Source organism: Oncorhynchus nerka, linkage group LG23, assembly GCF_034236695.1.
Source record: "Oncorhynchus nerka isolate Pitt River linkage group LG23, Oner_Uvic_2.0, whole genome shotgun sequence".
NCBI lineage: Eukaryota > Metazoa > Chordata > Actinopteri > Salmoniformes > Salmonidae > Oncorhynchus > Oncorhynchus nerka.
The window spans coordinates 16,830,958-16,854,280 of record NC_088418.1 but is presented as its reverse complement, the minus strand read 5'-3'; the positions used below and the strand labels follow the sequence as shown (position 1 = coordinate 16,854,280).

Below are 23,323 nucleotides of genomic sequence, written 5' to 3'. Positions count from 1 at the left end.
ATTCTAAACCCTAACCTTAGCAAGCGGTTGCTATCAACAGATATTCCCATATAGATGATCTACAGATGATCAAACTATCTAAATAAAGTGTGACCCATGGTTGATTAAAGATCTTACGCTGAGCTGATTGGTATAAACAGAGGTTAGAGGGCACATGGAAGCTGGCTTATAATTGCATAGTAATGTAAAGTTTATTGAACTGAATTAAATAAGACAGTGGACACACCGTTGACATGACTGCCAGGGCCTGGCATGGTGACACGCGAGAATGGCACCGGCTGGCAGAGGTCTGACAGTACATCTGGTGTGTAGTGCTGCCAATGTGTATCATGACACCTGGCAGTCACTGAGCTGCAGGCAGGAGACTGGCCCCATTCAGCAGGGTTGTTGGACGTCGGCTATATACAGTAGCTGTTTCTTTTGAACTACACTGATGTCGTGTCTTTGGCATCATTAAAGTGAAGACTGTTATTTTATCAAATCAATTCTCTGTCATTATTATTACGTGATTAAACTAATCATGTAAATGTAATTAACTAGGAAGTCGGGGCACCAAGGAAAATCTACAGATTTTAGCAGTCGGACGTGTGTTTTGTCTTGTCCCGTCCTGTATAGTGTAAATATAGTTTTTCCTCGTTTTTTTCTGTATATATTTCGTACATATTTTAATCTCACTTTCCAACTACAGGCTGAATATACTCTCCTGCAACCCGCATCACCCAATGAGGTACGGATCTGCTTTTTCTATACTTTAGAATCGGAACCCTCATCAGAAGCTAGCCAGCTAACTAGCTACTAGCTAGTAGCTAGCCACTGCTAGCGGTCTTCAACGCTAACTAGGACACCAGCGCGACATCTACCCAAAGCATATCAGACTGCTTTTTCTCTACCACATCTCCGGATTCCTACCGCAAGCTCTGAACCTTTATACCGGATCATCGTAAATAGCTAGCTGCAATCCGAGTGGCTACTCCTGGCTAACGTCTCTGTCCCAGAGCAAGCACCAGTTAGCCTGGAGCTAGCCTTGAGCTAAGCCCATCTCCCGACTAGCCGAAGAGGTCCAAAAATACCTAATTTGCCAATTGGCCTGGACCCTCTACTGCCGACACGGAGCCCCGCCGATCCATCACGACTGGTCCGCCGACATAATCGTCCGAGGGGTTTCAACAGGCTTTTCCGCTGCGACATCGCCAAAGATCCATCTGCTGGCCAAGGCCCGCGAGCTTTCTGAATCGCTGTATCTCCAGCTCACCGCATGAAGAGGAATAAACAGACTCACCCCATCGCGACGTCCCCCAAAGGTTAACTCTCTAGCCCTCGCTATCTCCCTGCTTGCTAATTCGGCCTGCTAACGGCTAGCTTGTCAAGCTCCGGTCCGCTAACTGCTACCTTGTCTAGCTCGGGCCTACGAACTGTTAGCTTGTTAGCACAGGCCTGCTAACCGTCTGAACCACCGCGTCCCAATCACTCTCTGACCCCATTTACTTTCTATCTGTTTTTGATTTTAATTTGTTTATACCTTCCGGAAACCTGCCTCACCCAATGTGATACGGAATCGCTATTACTTTTACTCTTATTTTTATTTTTATGACACACTCAAGAACCTCCAGACGCTAACCAGCTAACTAGCTACAAGCTAGTTAGTCATTGTTAGTTTTTAAAAAACCTGGATAACACTCGCCAGCCCAGCCCCCCTGCCCATCCACCCTGCCCATCCACCGCTGCCCCCTGGACACTGATCTCTTGGCTACATAGCTGACGCACGCTGGACTGTCCATTAATCATGGTACTCCTTTCTGCTTGTTTGTCTTACCTGTCGGCCCCGTTGCCTAGTCAACGCCATTTTACCTGCTGTTTGTTGTGCTAGCGGATTAGCCTCGCCTACTGTTTTTAGCTAGCTTTCCAAATTCAACACCTGTGATTACTGTATGCCTCGCTGTATGTCTCTCTCAGATGTCAATATGCCTTGTATACTGTTGTTCAGGTTAGTTATCATTGTTTTAGTTCACAATGGAGCCCCTAGACCCACTCTGCATACCCCTGTTACCTCCTTTGTCCCACCTCCCACACATGCGGTGACCTCACCCATTACAACCAGCATGTCCAGAGATACAACCTCTCTCATCATCACCCAGTGCCTGGGCCTACCTCCGCTGTACCCGCATCCCACCATACCCCTGTCTGCGCATTATGCCCTGAATATATTCTACCATGCCCAGAAACCTGCTCCTCTTATCCTCTGCCCCCAACGCTCTAGGCGACCAGTTTTGATAGCCTTTAGCCGCACCCTCATACTACTCCTTCTCTGTTCCGCGGGTGATGTGGAGGTAAACCCAGGCCCTGCATGTCCCCAGGTACCCTCATTTGTTGACTTCTGTGATCGAAAAAGACTTGGTTTTATGCATGTCAACATCAGAAGCCTCCTCTCTAAGTTTGTTTTATTCACTGCTTTAGCACACTCTGCTAACCCTGATGTCCTTGCCGTGTCTGAATCCTGGCTCAGGAAGGCCACCAAAAATTCAGAGATTTCCATACCCAACTATAACATCTTCCGTCAAGATAGAACTACCAAAGGGGGCGGAGTTGCAGTCTACTGCAGAGATAGCCTGCAAAGTAATGTCATACTTTCCAGGTCCATACCCAAACAGTTCGAACTACTAATTTTGAAAATTACCCTCTCCAGAAATAAGTCTCTCACTGTTGCCGCCTGCTACCGGCCACCCTCAGCTCCCAGCTGTGCCCTGGACACCATTTGTGAATTGATCGCCCCCATCTAGCTTCAGAGTTTGTTCTGTTAGGTGACCTAAACTGGGATATGCTTAACACCCCGGCAGTCCTACAATGTAAGCTAGATGCCCTCAATCTCACTCAAATCATCAAGGAACCCACCAGGTACAACCCTAACTCTGTAAACAAGGGCACCCTCATAGACGTCATCCTGACCAACTGGCCCTCCAAATACACCTCCGCTGTCTTCAACCAGGATCTCAGCGATCACTGCCTCATTGCCTGTATCCGCCACGGAGCCGCAGTCAAACGACCACCCCTCATCACTGTCAAACGCTCCCTAAAACACTTCTGTGAGCAGGCCTTTCTAATCGACCTGGCCCGGGTATCCTGGAAGGACATTGACCTCATCCCGTCAGTTGAGGATGCCTGGTCATTCTTTAAAAGTAACTTCCTCACCATTTTAGATAAGCATGCTCCGTTCAAAAAATTCAAAAAATGCAGAACCAAGAACAGATACAGCCCTTGGTTCACTCCAGACCTGACTGCCCTCGACCAGCACAAAAACATCCTGTGGCAGACTGCAATAGCATCGAATAGCCCCCGTGATATGCAACTGTTCAGGGAAGTCAGGAACCAATACACGCAGTCAGTCAGGAAAGCTAAGGCATCCTGTAGCTCCAACTCCAAAAAGTTCTGGGACACTGTGAAGTCCATGGAGAACAAGAGCACCTCCTCCCAGCTGCCCACTGCACTGAGGCTAGGTAACACGGTCTCCACCGATAAATCCACGATTATCGAAAGCTTCAATAAGCACTTCTCAACGGCTGGCCATGCCTTCCGCCTGGCTACTCCAACCTCGGCCAACAGCTCCACCCCCGCAGCTCCTCGCCCAAGCCTCTCCAGGTTCTCCTTTACCCAAATCCAGATAGCAGATGTTCTGAAAGAGCTGCAAAACCTAGACCCGTACAAATCAGCTGGGCTTGACAATCTGGACCCTCTATTTCTGAAACTATCTGCCGCCATTGTCGCAACCCCTATTACCAGCCTGTTCAACCTCTCTTTCATATCGTCTGAGATCCCCAAGGATTGGAAAGCTGCCGCAGTCATCCCCCTCTTCAAAGGGGGAGACACCCTGGACCCAAACTGCTATAGACCTATATCCATCCTGCCCTGCCTATCTAAGGTCTTCGAAAGCCAAGTCAACAAACAGGTCACTGACCATCTCGAATCCCACCGTACCTTCTCCGCTGTGCAATCTGGTTTCCGAGCCGGTCACGGTGCACCTCAGCCACGCTCAAGGTACTAAACGATATCATAACCGCCATTGATAAAAGACAGTACTGTGCAGCCGTCTTCATCGACCTCGCCAAGGCTTTCGACTCTGTCAATCACCATATTCTTATCGGCAGACTCAATAGCCTCGGTTTCTCGGATGACTGCCTTGCCTGGTTCACCAATTACTTTGCAGACAGAGTTCAGTGTGTCAAATCGGAGGGCATGCTGTCCGGTCCTCTGGCAGTCTCTATGGGGTGCCACAGGGTTCAATTCTCGGGCCGACTCTTTTCTCTGTATATATCAATGATGTTGCTCTTGCTGCGGGCGATTCCCTGATCCACCTCTACGCAGACGACACCATTCTATATACTTTCGGCCCGTCATTGGACACTGTGCTATCTAACCTCCAAACGAGCTTCAATGCCATACAGCACTCCTTCCGTGGCCTCCAACTGCTCTTAAACGCGAGTAAAACCAAATGCATGCTTTTCAACCGATCGCTGCCTGCACCCGCATGCCCGACTAGCATCACCACCTTGGATGGTTCCGACCTTGAATATGTGGACATCTATAAGTACCTAGGTGTCTGGCTAGACTGCAAACTCTCCTTCCAGACTCATCAAACATCTCCAATCGAAAATCAAATCAAGAGTCGGCTTTCTATTCCGCAACAAAGCCTCATTCACTCACGCCGCCAAGCTTACCCTAGTAAAACTGACTATCCTACCGATCCTCGATTTCGGCGATGTCATCTACAAAATGGCTTCCAACACTCTACTCAGCAAACTGGATGCAGTCTATCACAGTGCCATCCGTTTTGTCACCAAAGCACCTTATACCACCCACCACTGCGACTTGTATGCTCTAGTCGGCTGGCCCTCGCTACATATTCGTCGCCAGACCCACTGGCTACAGGTCATCTACAAGTCCATGCTAGGTAAAGCTCCGCCTTATCTCAGTTCACTGGTCACGATGGCAACACCCATCCGTAGCACACGCTCCAGCAGGTGTATCTCACTGATCATCCCTAAAGCCAACACCTCATTTGGCCGCCTTTCGTTCCAGTACTCTGCTGCCTGTGACTGGAACGAACTGCAAAAATCGCTGAAGTTGGAGACTTTTATCTCCCTCACCAACTTCAAACATCAGCTATCCGAGCAGCTAACCGATCGCTGCAGCTGTACATAGTCTATTGGTAAATAGCCCACCCATTTTCACCTACCTCATTCCCATACTGTTTTTATACTGTTTTTTTTATTTATTTATTTACTTTTCTGCTCTTTTGCACACCAATATCTCTACCTGTACATGACCATCTGATCATTTATCACCCTAGTGTTAATCTGCAAAATTGTATTATTCGCCTACCTCCTCATGCCTTTTGCACACATTGTATATAGACTGCCCATTTTTTTTTCTACTGTGTTATTGACTTGTTAATTGTTTACTCCATGTGTAACTCTGTGTTGTCTGTTCACACTGCTATGCTTTATCTTGGCCAGGTCGCAGTTGCAAATGAGAACTTGTTCTCAACTAGCCTACCTGGTTAAATAAAGGTGAAATAAAAATAAAATAAAATAAAAATTACAAAGTTCTAATTTTCCTAATATAACTCTAGAGATATTTTAGTTTCTGATCAATTAGTCTTCCAATTAATGAATTATTCTTCTCCTCACGTTAGTCTCATTCCAAACGTCGTAAACTGTTGGTTATCTGCACAAACCCAGTCTTTACTATGAATCATCCATACACCAATTGTCTTAATCATTTATTTACTAGCTAACTAAATAATCACAGAAATGCATAAACAAACAACACAGTAGATATGGTTACAAGGAAATAATATTGGAGGTTCCCTAGTGGGCTAAACCGAAATGACAGCTTGGTGGACAAAGATCGCTTACTCATTCGGGAATAATTGCAATCAATATATGTTTACGCACAGTGTGTCGTGATCTGTGTTGGAATCGTCCGTCTCTCTGTTGGAAAGTTCAGCCGAGCGTCTCTCTCTCTCTGCTTCCCTGAAGACTTTTGTGGTTAGAATGGATACTTCAGAGTACCATTCAGAAATGTTTTCAACAATGTTAAATATTTGAATTTAGTATTTTTGAATTTAGCGCTCTGCAATTTCACCGGATGCTGGTGTCCCACCTACCCTAGAGAGGATAAACAACAAAGAACGCGCTCTCATCCATGCACATGAAAACACTACAGCCAAAATGGGAGCCACTTAGAAAAACTACAAATTCTAAATCATTTTTCCAAAAACAATTCTGAAACTCTTTCTAAAGACTGTTGACATCTAGTGGAAGCCCTAGGAACTGCAACTTGGGAGGATTTCGCCTCAAATAAACATGACAGCCATTGGAAACAGTGGTAGGCTGAATTTTTTGTTGTTGTTGGATGGTTTGTCCTCGGGGTTTCACCTGCCATATCAGTTCTGTTATACTCACAGACATTATCTTAGCAGTTCTAGAAACTTTAGGGTGTTTTATATCCAAATATACCAATTATATGCATATCCTAGCTTCTGGGCTTGTTTACTTTGGGCGTGCTTTTCATCCGGATGTCAAAATACTGCCCCCTAGCCCAAAGAGGTTGTAGCCAATGCTCCACGTAGTATGGTTAGGAATTCAACAACCATTACAACCTTAGCTTATACTGAGGTTTTTGTGGTCTCAACTCAACCTGCGCCCTCTCGGTGTCCATCCAGGTATGCGTGGTCTGAAGAGGATTTCCTCAGGAGGGTTTTTTATTCGTAACAGTAGAAAAGGGCTGTTCCATGATGCCAGATCATGTCTGTGCTCTCGGGGGCAGACCAATGACTTAGTTCAACTTTAAAGGGAATTCAATTATCTTTCATTAAAGGTTTAACATCACCTTACATCATTTCACAAAGAGTTTCATCTTTGCTCATTCATTTTATACAAGAATTAGATGCAAACCCCATAATTGAGAAATGTACATATTCAGAGATATAGTCATGTGTGTTCCCTGTCCTCTCTGAGGTCACCAAATGAAACACACTTGTCATACCCATCCCTTAAGTTTCCACGGCCCATTCTCACAAGTGGACATTTTGTATCAAATCCTTATTTTGGGGATTTAGGAGTTCGCCATGTGAAATCCTATGTTCTCTCTATGTGTCTCTTTCTGCATGGCCAGGGGGAGAGAGTCTCCTCCAGGAATTTACGACCTGGGATAACAGAACCTGGGTATAGGTGAGAGAGAGGGGAAGCCACTAGCTTTACCAAAAAGGGCCACGTCATGACACTGAGAATACCAAACATTAGGAACATCTTCCTATTATTGAGTTGCACCCCAATCCCCTTTTTCCCTAGTAACAGCCTCAATTAATCTGGGCATGGACTCTACAAGGTGTCGAATGCGTTCCACAGGGATGCTGACCATTGTTGACTCAATTGCTTCCCACAGTTGTTTCAAGTTGACTACAGTAGATGTCCTTAGGGTGGTGGACTATTCTTGATACACACGGGAAACTTGAGCGTGAAACCCCCGTTGCAGCTCTTGACACAAACCGGTGTGCCTGACACCTACTACCATACCCTGTTCAAAGGCACTGAAAGGTTTTGTCTTGCCCATTCACCCTCTGAATGGCACACATACACAATCCATGTCTCAATTGTCTCAAGGCTTTAAAAAAAATCCTTCTTTAACCTGTCTCCTCCCCTTCATCTAGACTGATTGAAATGGATTTAACAAGTGACATCAATAAGGGATCCCAGCTTTCACCTGGATTCACCGGGTCAGTCTACGTCATAGAAAGAGTATACTATGTGTAGGTCGTCGTTGTGGAAGAGTTCGTCATTTGAATAGGGCTGGATGCGATTTCCATGCCTGCAGATCCAGATCGTATCACACTATGTTGTGTATTTTCCACTTTCCACTTCCTGTTTCACACAATACCTCAACAATGTGTCAAAGAGGATACAGGATACAGGATATAGACAAACTCATGCAGGTTTGCATATTCTGATACATTTTAGGGTTCATCTTCGTTACTCGTATTTTTGTTCTTGTCGTACTTCCTATATTTGGGATCTCATTTTTTTTTTAAGTGTCTGAGAACATTAAATGGTGCATGACTGTTTCCTGCTTGGTAGATGTGAGACTTTGCTTGGTGGATAAAACTATTAGAACAAGCTGCTACAGTACAGCCTTACCACCCACAGTGACTAATGTCCCAATCAGATTGGAGTGGGGCATCTCATAGTTAACTTTCCCAAATACATAGGCTATAAACTCAGCCACCACGGACGGCACACTAACACATCTCAACACAGAGGCATTTCCTTTTCCAACCTCCATGGCTCCATTCCTTCCTGATAGTAAAATCCTTCAAGATGCATTGCATTGTGGGGTAATAGAATGTGTTCCCCCCATAACCTACCCACCAGTATATCCTCTGGGATTGGTCTATATCGTCTAGAAATCTAGTGTTGGCGAATGGGAGAGTGAGGAGCGGGAGATGTACAGCATATCTGACTGCACACTGACAGTATGAGTGGCTGGACCATTGATCCGATGGTTGCTCCTAGATGAACTCTCTCCACGTATAGTAGGTAGACATGTCTCTGGGGATCCTCTCATGCAGGGCTGTGTGCAGCGCTGTGGGATGCTCTGAGCGGTCTCTCCCCCTGTGTGTGAAAGCATCTCCAGACTCTTCTCAGGCGCCTGCTTTTCGTGTGCAACCAGACTAGAGCTCTGAGACTGCTGCCAGGGTTGTTCATGGCTCACTATGCTTGATGCTTTTCAGTGTTCTTGAACCTACAGTAGAGTTATGGCAGTACTGTGCTATCGGTGCAGTATGAATCCCATCAGTGATCATGGACAAGAGTCGGCACATGTTTTCACATGATTCCACATGCAAAATGTCATGTGAAGTAATGGGATACGGTATTAGTGTTTTGCTATTTATTTACTGTCAATTGCAATGCACTTGGATACTTTTTGGCCTGTCCTGCAAATGAACTTGGCAGGCCTCACTTGCAATTGCATTTAAACAGATGCGCATATGGCACAAAATGATGATTTGCCCTTTTTTCTCCCCGAGTTCCCAGTTGTCTTGAAAGCACCAATAGATGAGTTTCCCACTAGTAATTAGTAGTTGGAAGGCCGCTCAAGTGAATTTTTATCAGCCGTATATGATACATTCCCACTTCCACTGGTTACGAACGAAGCATTCGGCACAATTATTACTGTACTTTGAAATGTAGGTGGGGGCAATGTGCTGTTGGAGGCTCATTAGCATATTTGGGGGCATGGTCTAAAATATGTTGTATTTGTACCAAACGTCAGTGGATGGGCTATTAGCAGGACAGTATATATTGGTCATATTGGTCATGGCTCCTGAGTGACGGAGTGGTCTAAAGCAATGCATTTCAGTGCAAGAGGCGTCACTACAGTCCCTGGTTTGAATCAAGGCTTTATCACATCTGACCGTGATTGGGCGGTGCACAATTGGCCCAGCGTCGTCTGGGTTAGGGGAGGGTTTGGCCGGCCGGGATGTCCTGGTCCAAATAGTGGGCTTTTTGGTTTTTCTCCCTCTAAAAACAGAAATAAATATTTTGGACTACATAAAAAATATTTTGGCCTTTATTCAGATTACAATCGCTCGCTTTCGGTTAATTTGAAAATGAAATAATCTACAAAACATCATTACTTTTTAAACAATGTGATTATTACTATTTATTAATTTGGAATTTAGAATGATATAAAAGCCCCTTAGATATGGTCACTAATCAGATTTGCCCAAATGAAAAAAATCCTCCAATCCTCTAAATGTAATTATTGGCGGAGAGTCACGTCATCTAACATAGGTGACATGAGTCTCACTAGTGTTGGGTAATGTGCTGTCAAAAGTGGTTTAGGTCTTATTTATTTTAAAATCATATTGAAGTTCGAATAAATAAGATTTGAAGCAATAGTCTACCCGCGTGTGGTCAACTATTTCAGCACCGCTCTGCTCTGAGACAAGCATGGGGACTGGTCTTGATAAATCAGAGATGTTTATTTTCTCCATTCTGGTGTTGGTCAAACTACAATTATGGTGTGGAAATGTTATGCTCTTAGTACTGTACTGCACCATATTTTCCTAACGGAAAGCCTGAGGGTTTAGTTTTTCTTGGAATAGAAACACCATTATATTAATCCAATTAATTAAGCTACATTTGTTCAAATCAATCCCATATATTATGTTCTTACAAAAAAGGTTTTAAATTCTGTAGTACAGCCAATATTGAAGACTAACAGGCATTAATGGCAACAGTGACTGACAATTAGCAACGTGCCATAGAATTCTGCAGCAGTCCGCAATCAGGCGTTTATGGTAGGGTGGCTAGACGGAATCCACTCCTCAGTAAAAGGCACATGACAGCCTGCTTGGAGTTTGCCAAAAGACACCTAAAGGACTCTTAGACCATGAGAAACAAGATTCTCTGGTCTGATTAAACCAAGATTGAACTCTTTGGCCTGAATGCCAAGCGTCACGTCTGGAGGAAACCTGGCATCATCCACACAGTGAAGCATGGTGGTGGCAGCATGCTGTGGGGATGTTTTTGCAGAGCAGGGACTGTCAGGTTTGACGAGTCAGACGAGTCAGGATCGAGGGAATGATGAACAGAGCAAGTACAGAGAGAGATCTTTGATGAAAACTGTCTTCAGAGCACTCAGGAACTCCGACTGGGGTGAAGGTTCACCTTCCAACAGGACAACGACCCTAATCCCACAGCCAAGACAACACAGGAGTGATGAGCCCAGACTTCAACCTGATCAAAATCTCCAGAGAGGCCTGAAAATAGCTGTACAGCAACACTCCCCATCCAACCTGACAGAGCTTCAGAGGATCTGCAGAGAAGAATGGGAGAAACTCCCCAAATGCAGGTGTGCCAAGCTTGTAGCTTCATAACCAAGAAGACTCGATGCTGTAATTGCTGCCAAAGGCGCTTCAACAAACTTCTTAGTAAAGGGTCTGAATACTTATGTATATGTGATATTATAACCTTTATTTTTTATAAATTAGCAAAAAAATATAAAAACCTGTTTCTGCTTTGTCATTATGGGGTATTGTGTGTAGATTGATGAGGAACAAAATCTATTTACTACATTTTAGAATAAGGCTGTAATGTAACAAAATGTGGATAAAGTCAAGGGGTCTGAATACTTACCGAAGGCACTTTAGTTAGGATCTTTTACATGCAGTTTCAGCTGATGAGTAGCTTAGTAGGTAGAGTCGGGGACATGAGGATGTGAGATCAGATCCTGTTGAAGACACTATTTTCAAAGTTGTTTTTATGTGAAACCACACTTTCTGCACTGTTCAAATCATTTGTTTTATTTAGTATAGTATAAGCTTCTGTCTTAAGCATCCTAAATAATGCCATAGTAAACTTGAAGGCAAAAAGGGAATCATGATGTAATATGTGAACCTGGTATTCCAACTGATTCTAAGCTACTAAAGCCAACAACCTACCGCCCACCAGAGTTTTGATGAAAACAGTAAAGAAAAAAAACATCTGATAATCACACAGTGCTATTTATTGCTGACCAGCAGATGCCACTAATGAGCATTGTGAACTGATAATGAAACTCAACAATTAATTAACAGTTTTTCAGCACAATTTTGTGAACGTTCCAAAGCCTTCAGAAAGCCTCCGTTTCCCAGCACTACTTCACAGTGCTGCTTATGACTGACACATTATTTTAAATACTTTTCTGAACGTACAGTGTCAAATGAGGTGCTTGATTTGCATAGGAATAACCATCAAACACTTAAACTGACCTCCACTGACAGTTGGAGCAAATACACATGTACGTTTCCACGCCCCCCAAATATGCTAATGTGCACAACCAGTACATTGTCCCCACCAATCAAAGAGCAGTGATGATTGTACTTTAGATTAAAATATTGGGTAGAAAAATGTCCCATTTATGTCTACAAGGTACCGAACTGAGCCATGTGAGTTCATATGTGTACCTTTAAACTTGTTGTACCCCAAGCAAACACCACTTTAGTGTACACTAACCATACCCTTATTTTATGAGTGTGTTAATATACTCTATGTTCAAAGCAATTAGTATTAACATGGTGGCACTGCAGACACAGTGATCCACTCCAAGGTAGCAAGGTAGCAAGTTCAAATCCCCAAAGAGTTCATGTGCACTTTACGTCAAGTGTACTTGAGTACTGCTAGTTTGATGTTGGTGGTGATAATTGGACAATTATTTTCTTGATTTTGGTTTTAGCAAAGTGCAGAAATGCGTTCTTGCCAGTACTTGTCGTCACAGTACAAGATTTTACAGTAATTGAAATCTGAATGCAGCAGCATACTGTCATTTTATTTAAAAAATAATACCTTCAGGTTGTTTGTTAATGTTTATTTAATTTTTACTGCAGCATTAGGCAAAGGGCAGAATGTATTCTCACCAATCTCCGTTGTGTCCACAAACCTGGTGGTGCAGCAGGAACTTTAGGTATCTGGGACCCAAGAGGTTATGAGTTCAAATCCCAAGTGAGTCTGGAGTAATCAGCATACTGTCCATTAACACCTTACTTTAGTTATGAAAATACAGTAACTAGTAGTAGATGTATAGTATTTTCACCACAACTAGACAAATACCTCCAGGGGACCACATCCTAAAAACATCCTTGTGGACATCCCTGGAACCAACCCGGAAGTAGACTAAACCTGCAGGGGACCATGACTGTTTAAATTGAGTTAATGCCAATTATGCCTTCCAAAGTAAAATATTGAAAATGGTATTCAAATTTAGCAACTGGGCTCACGTGGTCACGTTATCACATGTTGAAATTTCGCTTCCCCATGTTGTCACATTTATTTCACATTTTATTTATTTATTTTTCATTTTATTTTACCTTTATTTAACTAGGCAAGTCAGTTAAGAACAAATTCTTATTTCCAATGACGGCCTAGGAACAGGAACATTAATTTAATTGGAGATCATGTTCTCACATGCTCACGTGTAGTTTAATGTTATCACATGTTGCTTCACATTGCTTCACATGTTATCATGTGTTTTTTCCATAAGGGAGACAGATCTCAACAAGCTCCTTTTAAAGAAATACTGTACAACTAACACCTATTGAACCCATTGTAAATACGTCTTTCTATACCTATGAGGTTATTATGCCAGTTGTCCCCTCTAGTGTAGCAGTGATTAATTCATCAGGGTGTATTATTAGGAGGATTTAGTGACAGAAGACCAGTTTGATTAAAAGACCAATCTGGTCCGTCTGGATATTATCTAGTAGAGGCAGATTGTGTCTGTTCTTATTTTATGAATGCCAGGGCCTTTCAGGATATTAAACAATTAAACAGCCTCCCCTGAGATGTAAAATAATTGCATGCTTTTCAGCCAGGAAATACAATGATGACTGATACAGAGCATCATGATGCCCTGGTACCATGCTCCATGGACGTGACTCTGAGATAACGTGACTCTGAGATAACGTGACTCTGAGATAAACGCTGTATCCTATTGTCCTCCGTGTTCTCCCTCCCTTTTCTCCCTTATTTTGCTGTCACTCCATCACAGATAAAGCTGTCAGGCGATGATGGATATCTAATAGACGCGTTGGGAAGGAAGGAGGGAGGGATAAATGTGTTAGGAAGGAAGGAGGGAGGACACAGCGAAATAACTCGCTCTGTGTGTGAAGACTATTATTTTTTACAGCTTTCATCACTCGGTATGGTAACTGGCGCCAAGTACATCTCTGGGGCGGAGTTCCCTGCAATCCAGGACCTCTATACCAGGCTGTGTCAGAGGAAGGCCCTAAAATAGTCACAGACTCCAGCCACCCAAGTACCAGTCTGTTCTCTCTGCTACCGCAAGACAAGCGGTACCGGAGCGAGTAGTCTGGGACCAAAAGGCTTCTGAACAGCTTCCACCCCAAAGCCGTAAGACTGCTGAACAGTTCATTAAACGGCTACCTGGAAGTTCTGCTTTTCACCCTCTACCTACATGTACATAGTACTTCAATACATCACCTAACCAAACCTACATGTACATATTACCTCAATCACCCCAACTACCTCGTACCCCAGTACACAGACTCGGTACCGGTACTCCTTGTGGTACCGGTACTCCTTGTATATATGTATGTGTATGTATAGTCTGTATATATCCTTGTTATTGTTATTTTATTGTGTTACTATTTTCTTATTATCTATTTGTTAATTTTCTTACTTATTAACTGCATTTTTGGGAAAGGGCTCGTAAGTAAGCATTTCACTGTGTTAGATTCTAAATAAACAGAGTAAAAACTAACGGACAACTAGGAAAAGCTCAAACCAGATTTATTCACCCAATGGGTCAGACAGCTGAACAGACAAAGACATATTCACACAAGCACTGGTATTTAAACCTTCCTCCTATGCTGAGTCTCCTCCTTAAACATCTGAACAGCTGATACATCTCTGTTGCTCGACAGGACTTTGGTGAAGTCTGTTCTTTCTCACTTCATCTGACCTGACCTCGGCCTTACTCCTCCCCAACTCGTGGCTGTCCTGTTGACTTGTACCAGACTGTGGCCCTTCTCCTTTCCATAGGATACCTGATGTCTAACAAGAACATGTTCTGACAGAATGTAAATGGTCTGCATTCCCCTCTCTTCCTTGGTGACTTGATTAAGGATATTTCAAGTTTATAAGTCAGAACCCATCAACGGTAAAGTCTACACTTGTTGTACAATTTGATTTGATTTAAAACCACAGCATATTCCTTCGGTCCATTTTCACATTTTGTTTTTTAGGATGAATTTACGGAACAGTTTGAAGGGAGGAGATATGTGTCCATATTTAATTTTCCAGCTGATAAAGGTGCTGCCAACAGTGCTGGCGAAGAATTCCCCCTCCAGAAGCCTTAGATGGAAGAGAGGCTGTTGGTGCTGTCACCATTTGGATGAATTCCACAAAGCTGTAATCGGTGAACCACACCGCAGGTACCGTCAAAACCAGATCAACATAGTTTTGTCTTTTAATCTCTGCCCTGGCCAGAGGTGTTTTTGGGAGGAAATGCTCCAGTTATTTGGCAAACATATGATGTTCAGGGAACACAACGCAGCCCTGATTATGAAATTCACATAAAAAGAAAAATGAAGAAGATGGTGTAAAAACTAGAGACAGAGAGGGAAGAGGTAAGGAAATATTTATCTTAAGGCATCTAAGTCTTGATTGTCCTGCTGGAGGGATGGCAGAGGTTTACATCTAATCCTCCCTGCTGCTCAGGGAACGGACCAGGGCTCGGTTTCCCAGAAGCATCTTAAGATGAAGTTCATTGTTAGAACCATCGAATGAGCATCATTAAATCTCCGAGGTGTTTCCCAAAACCATGGTTACTAACGTTACACTTGAAAGCACTCGTAACGACTGTCTTAGACCCCTCGTAGAACAGCTAAGTGCGTCGTAAGATGACTTTTGGCCCTCAATACAGAATCAAAACGTTTATCTGTGACCGCCAATAACATCGTAGTTGAATACAAATACAAAGTTTGCAATGTTACAAACAAGCAAAGCAACAACATATTTTTTTTTGCCGAGATGACTGCATTATAAGAAATATAAAACATATAGAAATCACTTTCATGTTAAATCAATTAAGTTATTTAGCCAATTGTAGGATAACACAATGTGTACAACATGTGAGCATTGATGTGCCAACTGTGATTTATAGGCTAAGCCGCCTCAGTATTTGCAGCCATAAGTGATAATAATCTCTCTAGCAGCTGATCATTTGTCAGTATTGTGTAGTTAATGTAAGGATGTAAATAGGTAAAGCTGATCCGAAAGCTGGACTGCCTTCTTGCCATCCTCTCAGTAACGACAGAATGCTCCAACAACACACTTAGTGAACATTCTCTCTACGTGGTGTTTTGGTAAACGCATGTTACACCTTTTAAGCAGCTAGAACAATGTGTCGTTAAAACGCTCGTAGGTTTGAGTTCAATCACTGTCGGGAAACCCAGCCCAGGAGAATGGCCAGCCTGTTCTGATTAGAGAATGCCAGTCCTTTCATCTGGTGCCAGTCTGTAAACTGGGACCTGTTGCTGCTTGGTGAATCACCAGTTTGCCAGAATCAGACTACAGAGATGGGGATTTTGGAGCCTGCCGATGTCTGCTGGACATTCAGCGACATTTAGTCCCTCACATTCCAGCAATGCTTTCAATCCCCACATGGATTTGCTTCGTAATGATCTAAAACGAATGTCTGTTTTTGCTAATACCTTTCCCTCGTGTTTCCTTTCAGCTGGTGTTCTATTTCTCCTCTGAACCCATTATTGTAGTCTGCATACCATTCTACTGTCATCTCTACACCCGGTGCTCATGTGCCTGTTAAGTAATGAATTTAGACTTTTATTCTAATGCATTAGCCACGACTCCCCAATCTGGGCTACAGCGGTGCTGAGCAGCACGGTCACATTTACAGCCTGTCATGCTCACTTTCACGGGCCGTATATCAGCGCGGGAAATGAAAGAGTGTGCTCTGCTCTATCGTTTTTTCCCTTGCAGATGGGAAGGTGGAGGTGACCAAGGAGAGCATGAAGCTGTGCACCATGGGACCTGGGAAGGTGTTTGGAGAGCTGGCCATCCTTTACAACTGCACCAGGACGGCCACCGTCAAGAGTAAGTTTGACCAGTATAAGTGAGGCAGTGGGTTGCCCATGCACTGAACACCACAGTTGAGTTTAATTATAAGCTTGGGCCTAACTGTCCACAATCAGCCATATACTCCCTCAACCTGATTTACTAAGCATTTGCACCTGTTATTTTCAGAAGATAATAAAATACTAAAATACTTATCCTTATCCAAGCTTAGTAAATCAGAATGACTGGCCTTTCAACAGCAGTGAGATGAGCTGAGGTGGATAACGTGTAAAGAACAAATGATCATTCTCTGAGCTTTGTTTGAGTCCATTTGAATTATATTCACCCAACATGGAATCAGACAGATAATTCCCTCTTTTATAAAGTCATTCCAGGTAAACACGGTAGACAATTTGTTTAAGTCTCCCTCCCAGATACTGATGACAGCCTCTGAATAATTTCCTGTGCTTTCGATGGTTACTTTCCTGCTTTTGTCAAGTACAAAGAGAGAGAACTTGAGCTCACACACACAGAATAACATCTATATCCTGAGGAAATACTCTTTCAACCATTTCCCTGTGATGAATCATTGAATAATGAATGGGTACCTGGAATTCCTGTTGGGCAATTGCTTTTAACAAAATGTCTTTTGACATATATATGTACAGTCAGATTGGTATGTAAACATAACCGAAAGCATTATCTTATCATGGCCATATAGTTCCTTAATATAATGGTAAGAGTAGCAGCTGTTGCTGAATAAATATCTGATTTGGCTATTTCATGCACAGCATCCATTTAAATTGTTTTCATATATCCCAATATAGTTTTCAGGGAAGTCTTAGAGCATAGCAAATACACCCACTCAAACACTCCCACATATCAATTTAGGTCTGTGTAACCACACAACCCACCCACATGCACGGACACACACAATCGTCACACAGATTATTATTCTAGAATTATTATTTCAATGTTTTCATACATTGTTCGTGCTTTCGAGAGTAAATATGATTTTATTGTGTTAATAGGTTAATGAGTCAGTCTACATCCCCAAAATGTAGGGTTCCTCAAGGGTTCTTTGGGAATGGTTATGGTTCTATGAGGAACCATACTGACCCAAAGAACCCTTTAAGCCCTTCAATGGGTTTTTTTTGCAGTAAAAAAAGTGTTGTTTCCTCGTTGAGGGACAATTAAAATGTAGGGGCGGCAGGGTGTTTGAATATTTATAGGCGCGGGGTTTGCGCACATTTTTCTTGTGCAACCGTGAGTGAGAGTGTCATTCAAGTTTATCTAATCTGTTGTGTTATGCCATTAAAAGTTATGTATGACTGTGTCCTATGACAGTGTTTTGTGAAAGAATCATGTATGGCCTTGGAAAAGCTAAATAAAATGACCTTGTGTCAATTGTTGTCTAAGTCATTAGTTCTCAATTCCCCCCTCAGGGATCTCCAACAGTTCCAGATTCAACTTGTTAGTAGTGATAGGGAAACAACGTTTCCTGAAGCATTGAGGCATTCCAGCCAGTTGTGTTGAAAATAGCTTCATCAATGGAGGCTTAGATCAACACAGTGTACACTATTGGCACCTGCTGGTCAAAATAATTTAGAACGGCCAAATTATTATAGATGACGTCCCACACGCTGTGGCACGTGCGCAGAGTAGACTTTTTGTCTTCTACCAAACCAATCAGGTGGTTGTTCGACAAAATAAAGCTTTGGACGTCATTGATCACGTGCCTCTCGATAAAGTGATACAGGCATCGGCACACTGCTTCAAAGTAAACTGCTTAGCGATTTCGACACATGCCCTGGAGCTCCGGTATCAAAGGTAACATACTTATTAGTAAACACAATAATAAAACATATGAAATTTTAACAATATTAATAACAAAAAACTACATTTTGAATTCTAAGCAAACATTGTTGGAAGTACAATAGACCAACATAGTTACTGTAGTAGGTCAAAGCTGTGTCCTGGAAAACCTTGGTAGAATGTGGGTGGTGTACACATTGTGGTGCTTAAGTGAATTTTCTTTCTTTTTCAGCTTCAGACTAATGCCTACTTCTCACTTAGTTTTATGTTTTTAATTTACATTGTTTTTACACCGGAAGGTGATTATACAACATTGTAAACTGGGTGGTTTGAGCCCTGAATGCTGATTGGCTGACAGCCGTGGTGTATCAGAGCGTATACCACGGGTACGACAAAACATTTATTTTAACAGCTCTAATTGTGTTGGTAACAAGTTTACAATAGCAATAAGGCACCTCGTGGAGTTTGTGATATATGGCCAATATACCATGGCTAAGGGCTGTATCCAGGCACTCCGCGTTGCGTCGTGCCCAAGAACAGCCCTTAGTTTTGGTATATTGGCCAGATACCACACTCTCTCTGGCCTTATTGCTTAATTATAATACAGTGAAACAAAGCAATAAAAAGTACACAATAACGACAAATGGAAAAATAAATAATGTAGTTATTAGTATTTATTTAATATTAACAGCTGATTTTCTAGAGGGAAGCAAAAAAACAGAAACCCATTTAAGTCAATATGGACAACTGGACAAAACTAGACTAAACTTCCCTGATCTCTTTTAACAAGACAATTGAGAAAGCTCCTGAAAAATACACAAATAATCAACAACTATTTACATGAAAATGTACTTTAAAGTTTACTGTAGAATGGCTTAGTACTACATTAAATGTAAATTCAGGGATGGCCACAATTGAGAGCTACAGGGTTATGCAGGCTTTCTTGTTCAAGTCCAGTTCAACTGCATCTGATTCTACTATTCAAGGTCTTGATGAACAGCTGATGTCTTGATGAACAGCTGATGTCTTGATGAACAGCTGATGTCTTGATGAACAGCTGATGTCTTGGTGAACAGCTGAGGTCTTGGTGAACAGCTGAGGTCTTGATGAACAGCTGAGGTCTTGATGAACAGCTGATGTCTTGATGAACAGCTGATGTCTTGGTGAACAGCTGAGGTCTTGGTGAACAGCTGAGGTCTTGGTGAACAGCTGAGGTCTTGATGAACAGCTGATGTCTTGATGAACAGCTGAGGTCTTGATGAACAGCTGAGGTCTTGGTGAACAGCTAAGTAGTATAATCAGGTGTGGTAGCACTGGGCTTGAATGAAAAATCCTGCATAACCCTGTAGCTCGTCCATAGCAATTTTGTTAACAAACATTGTGACGAATGAGAAACTGCTGAGAAACACCTGTAACATACAAAGTCATTATACAAGTACAAAACCCTTTTAAGAATACACATTTACAAATCTGACATTGGATAGGTGCCCTAAATACGTTAGCTATACATTTTCTTAGTAATGCTTAGTAATTCCTACATTTATAAATTACAGTGCCTTAAGAAAGTATTCACACCCCCATGTTGTTGTGTTACAGAGTCGGATTAAAATGGATTTCATTGTCATTTTTTTGTCACCGATCTACACAAAGTATTCTATAATGTCAAAATGGAAGAAAAATTCTAACATTTGTAAAATAAAATATGAAAAATTAAACTAACATTACATAAGTATTCAACTCCCTGAGCCAATACATGTTAGAATCACCTTTTGGCAGCGATTACAGCTGTGAGTTTTTTTTTCTGGGTAAGTCTCTAAGAGTTTTCCACACCTGGATTGTGCAATATATGCCCATTATTCTTTTCGGAATTCTTCAAGCTCTGTCAAATTGGTTGATGATCATTGCTAGACCACCATTTTCGAGTCTTGCCATAGATTTTCAAGCAGATTTAAGTCAAAACTGTAACTTGGCCACTCAGGAACATTCACTGTCCTGCTGAAAGGACAATTCATCTCACAGTGTCTGGTGGAAGGCAGACTGAACCAGGTTTTCCCATGGGATTTTGCTGTGCTTAGCTACGCTATGTTTCTTTTTTCCTGATAAACTCACCAGCAAGCATACCCATAACAGGATGCAGCCACCACTAAGCTTGAAAATATAAAGAGTGGTACTATGTAATGTATTGGATTTGCCCCAAACATTACACATTGTATTCAGGACAAAAAGTGAATTGCTTTGCCACATTTTTTGCAGTGTTACTTTAGTGCCTTGTTACAGACAGTATGCATGTTCTTGAATACTTTTATTCTGTATAGGCTTCGTTCTTTTCACTCTGTCGTTTAGGTTAGAATTGTGGAGTAACTACAAAGTTGTTGATCCATCCACAGTTTTCTCCTACCACAGCCATTAAACTCTAACTGTTTTAAAGTCACCATTGGCCTCTTGGTGAAATCTCTGAGCGGTTTCCTTCCTCTCCGGCAACTGAGTTAGGAAGGACACCTGTTTCTTTGTAGTGACTGGGTGTATTGATACGCCATCCAAAGCAATTAATTACTTCATCATGCTCAATGGGATATTCAATGTCTTTTACCCATCTACCAATAGGTGACATTTGGGGCATTAGTAAACCTCCCTGTTCTTTGTGGTTGAAATTCACTGCTCAACTGAGGGACTTTACCGATAATTGTACGTGTTGGGTAGAGATGAGGTAGTCATTCAAAAATTATGTTAAACACTATTGCACACACGGAGTCCATGCATCTTGTGACTTAAGAAAATGTTTACTCCTGAACTTAAGTCTTGCCGTAACAAAGGGTTTGAATACTTATTGACTGAAGACATTTCAGCTTTTAATATTTTATTAATTAAAGTTTATATTTCACTGGACACTAAAAAGCCTTTACCCTGACCATCAGGTCATGACCTCAGGTGGTCGCCAGCTGGGGGGCCATCGACTGGGTGGGTGGCAGCGATAGCAGAAGCGAATGTGGTACTGTTTGTTGGACATATAAAATTCACCAGTGAAGTGTTGACCTCTAACTTAATTGTTATGTCTGAACCATAGTCTGTTGTGTTTATGTATTCTATTGTTATGTCTGAACCATAGTCTGTTGTGTTTATGTATTCTATTGTTATGTCTGAACCATAGTCTGTTGTGTTTATGTATTCTATTGTTATGTCTGAACCATAGTCTGTTGTGTTTATGTATTCTATTGTTATGGCACAATCTAAATGTTTTCAGATGATTCAGACATCGATTAGTCTTTTCTTAATTCTCTACTGTGGAGCACCTCTACATTTCCATTCTGCATCATAACAGTATTTTATTAATCTAAAAAAAGGGGGAATCAAAGTAATCAGGCAGATAATGTGACTTGATGATCATTATGCATTCAAGCAGCTAGAGGTCAGAACAGGTTTGAGGGATGTCTCCAAAATATTTACCAGACATGGGGGAAAGTGTTGCTCTGAATCTTAATAATGTAATTTTGCTAAGTGAAGTTTGACTGTGACATTAAAGAGGGAAAAACAAAACTGTGGACACACACACCATGCACACACAAACACACACATGAATGGATTTCAGACAGTCCATCAGTTTGTAGAATGTAGGTGTTCGACCACTAAGTGACACATAATTCTAATCAATCAGTCTAATTCACAATGTCTCAGTTTGTGACCTCTGAGAAGATCAGTCTACAGATAAAGGTTCATTGTGTTGGCACCATCCCGGTGTACTCACTTCAAACCGCTGAACTCTGAAATAGTTTGGCACATATATTGTTTTCTCTGTTGGGACAAAATAAATACGTTTTTTTTCTCTTCCTTCAGTCTCATTTCCATCCACAACATGTTTCTAGGTTGTAAATGTCTAGATGCAGAAGATTAACACATTTATAGAACAGAATCAGTTCAGTACAACTGCCCTTAGTTCCACCCTCTGATGGTGGCTCTACTTGTACCTTAGAAACAGGGCTCCAGTTAGCCCAAAATTGCACCATATTCCCTACATAGTGCATTACTTTTGACCAGGGTAGAGTCCCAAATAGCACCATATTCCCTACATACGTAGTGCACTACTGTTGACCAGAGCCATATAGGTCCTGGTCCAAAAAAAGAGAACTATATAGGGAATAGGGTACAATTTTGCCACAGCACAGTAGAGAAAAACAGGCCTGAAGGTAAGGTCATGATATTTCACACAATGAACTTTCCAGCTGTGTTTTTACTACATCAATATCAGTAATGTATCATGGAACTGAATAGTGGCTATTGTAATCCTCAACACTTTTGAAAACTACTGTGCAAAGGAAATAACACATTGATAAGTAATGGGATATGGGTGTCACAATGAACTGTCCTATCCACTGACAAAAGGAAATATTCATTGACTTATACTTGCAGTCGCTGCTATTCCGTCCAAAAATTTGGTGCATGGCAAAGATCTTAGAAATGGCGTATATTTCTGGGTTACCTATACGAATCCCTATCAATTATTTTGGACAAGCATTACAGGAAGTAGGTTACACCCTGCTTGTGGGATGAAGGGACTTGCTGTTTCTCTGTATGCCTACCTGCTATCATACTATCATGGAGATCTCTCTCCACCGTGTGATACAGTACTTATGAGTTCATTTGTTTAACTTGTTTGTATTCATCACTGAATGAATAGACATTCCTTCACATACATAGGTTACATTATAATGAATGAGGCAGCCAGCAGCCACTGGAAAGACGACATCTGGAAGCACAATAAAAACACATTACATCCAAAGAGTGACATTTCCACACTTACAATCATTCCTGTCTCCAACTACTGGCAGTTTGATTTGTTTGACTTCATCAGTATGTAATTAAATTGCCCCTGGCAGTAAAACAAC

The 23,323-nt window shown here is 42.0% G+C and overlaps 1 protein-coding gene across 4 annotated transcripts in view; it reads left to right on the top strand.

Annotated features, from left to right (window-relative positions):
* Nucleotides 1-23,323, top strand: part of LOC115106350 (cGMP-dependent protein kinase 1-like) — a 223,847-nt gene that overhangs the window by 49,849 nt on the left and 150,675 nt on the right. For all 4 annotated transcript variants that reach the window (XM_029628986.2, XM_029628985.2, XM_029628983.2 and 1 more), the window contains exon 3: nt 16,554-16,667. In XM_029628986.2, the coding sequence (XP_029484846.1) occupies nt 16,554-16,667 (114 nt within the window). The remainder of the gene's footprint in view (nt 1-16,553; nt 16,668-23,323) is intronic.